This window comes from Pogoniulus pusillus, chromosome 23 (assembly GCF_015220805.1).
Source record: "Pogoniulus pusillus isolate bPogPus1 chromosome 23, bPogPus1.pri, whole genome shotgun sequence".
NCBI classification, from domain to species: domain Eukaryota; kingdom Metazoa; phylum Chordata; class Aves; order Piciformes; family Lybiidae; genus Pogoniulus; species Pogoniulus pusillus.
In genome coordinates, this window is record NC_087286.1 from 12,031,538 (window position 1) to 12,037,641 (window position 6,104).

General features: G+C 46.2%; 1 protein-coding gene across 4 annotated transcripts in view; it reads left to right on the forward strand.

Moving 5' to 3' along the window:
* The window catches only part of PFKP (phosphofructokinase, platelet), a 44,013-nt gene extending 38,727 nt beyond the window's left edge, over positions 1-5,286 (forward strand). For all 4 annotated transcript variants that reach the window (XM_064162569.1, XM_064162566.1, XM_064162568.1 and 1 more), the window contains 5 exons: positions 574-635; positions 1,575-1,686; positions 2,997-3,096; positions 3,701-3,806; positions 4,763-5,286. In XM_064162569.1, the coding sequence (XP_064018639.1) occupies positions 574-635; positions 1,575-1,686; positions 2,997-3,096; positions 3,701-3,806; positions 4,763-4,916 (534 nt within the window). In that variant the 3' untranslated portion in view covers positions 4,917-5,286. The remainder of the gene's footprint in view (positions 1-573; positions 636-1,574; positions 1,687-2,996; positions 3,097-3,700; positions 3,807-4,762) is intronic.
* Positions 5,287-6,104: the final 818 nt, after the last annotated feature.

The window sequence follows — 6,104 nt, forward strand, 5'->3', positions numbered from 1 at the left end:
TATTTATTATTTTATTTTTTATTATTTATTTTATTGAATTGTATTTACCTGCAAGTCAAACTGTGTGTAAATGAACAGGGCAAGGCAGTTTTAAAAGGAAAAAAAACCCAAGAGAACTTTTCCCCATTTGATATTGCCTCAGCTTCTTGTGTTAGGAAGCTGTTCAGGGCAGGAGGGTATCTGAGATGCTGACTTCAATACCAGAGCTCTTCAGAGCATGTGTAGATGAGTGACTAAAATAAAGATTGCAGGCTTTAAGGATTACAGATTAGGCTGTAAGCTGGAATTGGTCTGCCATGAGGATTCACACTTCTGAGATAGTTGGTGCTAGCTACATTCATGGACCAATACAAATCTGGAAAGGCAGAAATTTCCTGAAAGGAAAAGAGACATGAAGTGAACTTTAAACTCTCCCTACTCATGAAGAGCCCCCAGCATCGAGAGATGTCATTTATGGCAGTGCCGCACAGCAGTGTTGCTTAGCAGGACTCTTGCAAGGACTGGGAATAAGTTCAGGCAATGGTCACAGAATGTTAGAGACTGGCTCATTAAAAATACTTTTGTTGTTTCTAGGCTAATGTGGAACACTTGACTGAAAAAATGAAAACCAGTATCCAGCGTGGGCTAGTGCTCAGGTAGGCAAATGGTGGATCTGAACACTTCCAGCCAGGTAGACTGGCCACTTGCAAAGACACTCCCAGTCTGCTCCTTTGAGTATTCCTTTAGCAAGAAATTTTTAGTAAAGCTGTTGCTCCAAAAGGCAATACTAGGGCATGTATGGAAGCTCAAGTCCTAAACTTCCTTCTTTCTATGTAAATATATTTGCTGTACAATCCAATATTTAGCCTTTTTAGCCTAATTTGTTACCAGCTTTACCTTGGATTGTAGATTCTTAGTAAAGGCAATGGGAAAACAAGCATACAGGTGTCCACACTTAGTATGGCCATTCCTGCTTAGATTTCAGGAGGTAACACAGAACAAACTCTTGATAGCTCAAACTGTTTAAGATCTATTGATTAGTATGGTTTACAATTACAGTTTCTTACCTGGATCAGGCTGTTACTTCCTTGAGCATTTATTTTCACTCTGTCAAACAGCAAAGGGCTGCCAAATGAATAGCACAGTAACTCGTATGAGAAAATTATGTTTGCTCAGAGTATGCCAGGGTGAACAAGCTCCTGATGTTTGCAGTGGCAGTAAGAAACAGCCTAAGGGCCAGTTTGTTGTCCATGCTTTTACAAAAGAGAAAATGGTGAACACTGGATGCAAATGACTTTTTGTTTTAATGCAAGTTTTCCTCTGCATAACAAATTCACAAGACATAAAATGCCACTTTTCACTATCTTATCCTTACTCAGCAGTGGATTCCAAGTGGTGTGTCAGTGTGACAGTAATGTAGGCTTCAAAATCATCAGCATCTTACAGCAAAGTGAACTTGTGATACTAGATTAAAATACCCTAGCCACAATGGCTGGTATCAAGGAAATGGGAAAGCATTTGTCATTCAATAGCTGTAAAGACGTCCACTGCTTGATAATGAATTTGCTAACTGTACTTGGCCTTAATTGTGACAGAAATGAGAACTGCAATGAGAACTACACAACAGACTTCATTTATCAGCTGTATTCTGAAGAAGGAAAGGGAGTCTTTGACTGTCGGAAGAATGTGCTGGGCCACATGCAGCAGGTAAAAGTGACCTTCCTAGCTGGGCACGCTTCAGCACAGGGCATGCTACTCAAGCTGCTCCAGCCAGGCTCACTCGAGAGTGGAGGAAAGTGTGAGGAGGTTTGTTTGTAGGTTACTCAGGAGGTTTTGTTAGCATTGTGTTTTATTGAATTTCTCTGAAAAATTTAGGGCAGAATGCATTAGATGGGTGTGATTTTCAGTGTTGTACCACTCCTGTCTATACTAATGAGCAGCGACACTTAGTAGGTCATACAGGTCTTCTATTACTGGAATTCATCTTTAGAATACACTTCTCTGCCCATGTGTAGTGCCTGACTTCTGAACCTGGGAGAGATGAGATTTCACCAAGACAATAGTTGCAGATAGATTGTTCTTGAAGAGAGAGTAGTGAGCCACTCCTTGTGGACTCTGAACTTTGTGTCTCTTTGTTTCATTATATACTCCATTGGTGGGCAAATCGTTTCTAATTTGTCTATATCACTCACTAAGACTGAGGGATAGTTAAAAAAACAAGTAGAGGCAGATTTTTGAGCACTGGTACTGAAGTAGCTGCCCCTGCTTTTCAGGCATGTCATGGTGCGTATTGCCCTTAGTCCTGTAGCTTTAGGCTGAGGTTGGCACTGTGTAAGATTTAATACAGGGGACTTAGAAGGCCATCAGCATTAGTCAGGCTGTTTGCAGCTAGTTGTAGGTACCTCATATAGGACTGCAGTCCCATCTGCTGCACTCAAAGATGGACAGAAGAGGCAGGCTCTGTGCAGTACAGAGAGAGGGTTTGAAAACAATCCCAAACCAGGGCTTCTGTTCCAGAATTGTTCACAGGCTGCTGTAATATTTAGAATGGGAGCAGCCCTCCTACCCCCAAAAAAGTGATTGCTAGCCTGGGAAGCCCTAATGGGGTTTTCTCATCCTCATATTGCAAGCAGAACATTGTGTCCTTCCTTTAAGGCAGTTCTAGCTGCCTTAAAGATGCTTCCCAGACTTCCTAGATGTCAGCACCTGGGTTTCTTAATGCTCCTTCCAACACCCCTTTCTCAGCAGCTGCCTGGTTTCTGTTGTGGTGAAAAGAGGCTGCCACATGGCACTGCCATTGCTGGGCTTGGTGATCAGCACTGCAGGGAGGTGAAAGGCAGTGTGGAGTCAGAGCTCTGCAGGTACTTCACACGGCTTTTGAATGTGCCACCTCAACGTGCGTGCTTGGTGGGGTTTGTCAGGCACTGCAGACCCTTGGTGGAGGTGACTGGTGGAATGCAAAGACAAGCGCTGGTGCAGCACACGGCTGAGCTAACCCACACTTGGTTCCCCCACAGGGTGGTGCCCCTTCACCATTCGACAGGAACTTTGGCACCAAGATTTCTGCCAAAGGCATGCAGTGGATCTCCAAGAAGCTGAAAGAGACCTACCGGAAAGGTGCAGAGAGGCAGGGAGCGCTCTGGGGGTGGCTGTGGGTAGCTGTCAGCATGTGAGGCTGCTCTGCTGTGCAAGCAGCAGTTTAGACGAGCTGCTCTTTCCCTACTGAGTGTTTTTATTGTTGCCTGTCTGCTGTAAGCTTTCCCCTCCAGTGCCGTCAGTCAGATAGCTGCTTTCTCTTTCAAGCAATGCAGCGTGTTTGCAGTTTATCATGCATGCAGGAGTTGATGGTTAAATAGTTACATCTGTTCTTCCTTTTTGTTTCATGGTGGCTACATGGGAGACAGAAGAAGGTAATGGCAATGTCTTCTTTGGGGGTTTTTGTAAAGCACTCCTTACTAAAGTCTAATGCAACTTGGGATGTTAAAAATCAATCTCCCCCTGGTTAGTTACACTGTTTCCATTGCTAATCACTGGCTAAAGTTAAAGAATGAGGATCTCCTAACCCTATTAAAGTACTAATTGATGTCTTATCATTACATTAAACATCCAACAACTGAAATTAAGCTACTGTAAGCTTCCCATTCACTTTAATGACAGCAAAAGGGGTTTTACCCTTACAAGTGAGAGCGAAAAAGATCCTGAATGGTTTCTTTCTTTTTAGGAAAGGTCTTTGCCAACACTGATGACTCAGTCTGCTTGCTGGGGATGCGGAGACGCAACCTTGTGTTCCAGCCTGTGGCCGAGCTCAAGACTGAGACAGACTTTGTGTACGTACATGCTGCTGACATCTTACATGCCTCAGCACAGCCTCCCCTTCTGCACAGCAAGTCAAAGTCTCCACACTGCTGACACAGCTTTTGCCAGCTGCTGCCCTCCACCTTTGTCTTTAGCCTATATTCAGGCAGTGCTTTGACTTGATTGTTCCCTTGTTTTTTATAACAGCTCCCTTTATGCTTTCTCTTCCTCCTCCTTATGGTTGGAGGTCTCCTGTTGTGAATTCTGGGAAGTCATTCTGCTTTGAAGTAACTTTACTGGCATTGTCTTTTTTCTGATGCCTTGAATGACTTCAGTTCTGGCAGAATAGTGGGGCAGCATTTTTGTGTGCCAGTTTTGGTGCTGTTCTCAACTGTAGGCAACATCTTCAGTAAAATCTCTCTGTTCCTTCTGTATTCTGTCTTTGTTTCTTCCCATTTTGGGTCAGCATTTACATAGAAACCTAGAATGGCTTAGGTTAGATCTCAGAGCTCATCTCCAACCTTTCCACCATGGGCAGGGTCACCTCTCAACTAGACTTAGCTGCCCAGGGCCTCATCCAGCCTGGTCTCCAACCCTCCCCCCAGGCAGGAGGCAGCCACACCCTTCCTGGACAGCCTGTTCCAGAGTCTCACCTCCTACTGACGAACTTCTTCCTCAGCTTCAGTCTGTCCCTGCTCTGCCTCAGCTTCAAACCATTGCCCCTTTCCCTGTCTCTAGACACCCTCAGCTAAAGTCCCTCTGCAGCATTCCTGTAGGATCCTTTCAGCTGCTGGAAGTCAGCCTTGGAAGAAGCTTTCTCTTATCCAGGCTGGACAACCCCAGCTCCCTCAGCACATCCTTAACACACACTGTTAGTGTCTGAGCCCCTTTTTAAGGATGCCCATTGCTGTTGGCATTGCAAAATGTGTTTGTCTAAGCCATGAAATAAATCACTTCCTCTTTTTTCTCCACTTTACCTGTGACACAGGCACAGGATTCCCAAGGAGCAGTGGTGGCTGAAGCTGCGACCCCTCATGAAGATCCTGGCCAAGTACAAGACCAGTTATGATGTGTCAGACTCAGGCCAGCTGGAGCATGTGGCCATGCACAGCCCAAAGGAAGCAGAAACTGGAGCCATCTAAGCCATCACTTGTAGATTGTTGTACTAGGTGCACATTGTGAGTAACAATGCTTTAGAATCGTTTCAGCCTTGTTTGTAACATTTAAATTATTGTACCAGCACTTTACCTGACCTAAACCCTTCAGCTGTCACAGTTCTTGTCCTGTACTTGTGTTCTGTTGGAGACAACCCCAGCATCTGGTAGGAGAGCACCGTTTACTGATACTACCCTTTAACAGCAAGTGCAGCACCCTTCTATGCACTCTGTAAGTTACTCATCTACTGCACTTTGAGTACTTACACTCAAAACCCACGTGTAGGTGGCTAGCTTTGTGTTGAGTAACAGGATGTGCTTAGTGTACCTGAAGTGAAATAAAATACTGTTGCAAACACCACTGGTGTCCTCCCCTGCCGGGAACAACGCGGGAGAGCAAGGCTGCAAGGGGGGCTCCCTGTGCACAGCAGTTCAGGGGAGAAGCACCTGTTGTCTCCCTCCCGAGGCATGCAGGACCTAGGATCTTGGAGGTTGGAGAACCCTAAGACCGTCGAATAACCCAGCTACCACCATCACAGAGCCGTGTCCTGAGCAGCACATCTCCAGGGCTAGTGACTTCACCACCTTCCTGGGCAGCCTCTTCCAGCCCCTCACCACTCATCAGTAAATAAGTTTTTCCTGATGTCCAGCCACATCTTCAACCTATTGCTTCTGGTCCTATCACTGCTTAACTGGGAGAAGAGCCTAACCCCAAGCCTCCGCACACTCCCTTTAGGTAGCTGTAGAGCACTACTGGAAGGCAGCTCTAAGGTCCCCTTAGATCTCCCCAGCTCCCTCAGCCTGTCCTCCTAGCAGAGGTGCTCCAGCCCTTGAATCGTCTTTATGGTCTCTGGTCTCACTCTAGCACCTCTGTGTCCTCCTTATGCTGGGAACACCAGCACTGGAGGCAAGAGTGGAGGGCTGAGCAGAGTCAAGGGGCAGAATTCCCCCTCCTGCCCTGCTGGCCCCTGGGGGACTTCTCAGCAACCAAAGCCCAAAGTCTCTTTACTCAGGGCTGCTCTCAACCCACTCTGCATTCAGCTTGGCTCTGTGCAAAAGCCAAGTTGAACCAAGCAGTCACTGACCAGTAGTTTGCCTACTGCAGTTCACCACAGCCTCGGGCCAAGGCCAGGTGGAAGGCACGGTTGGGGAACAGCAAAGGAAGCTGCAGTCATT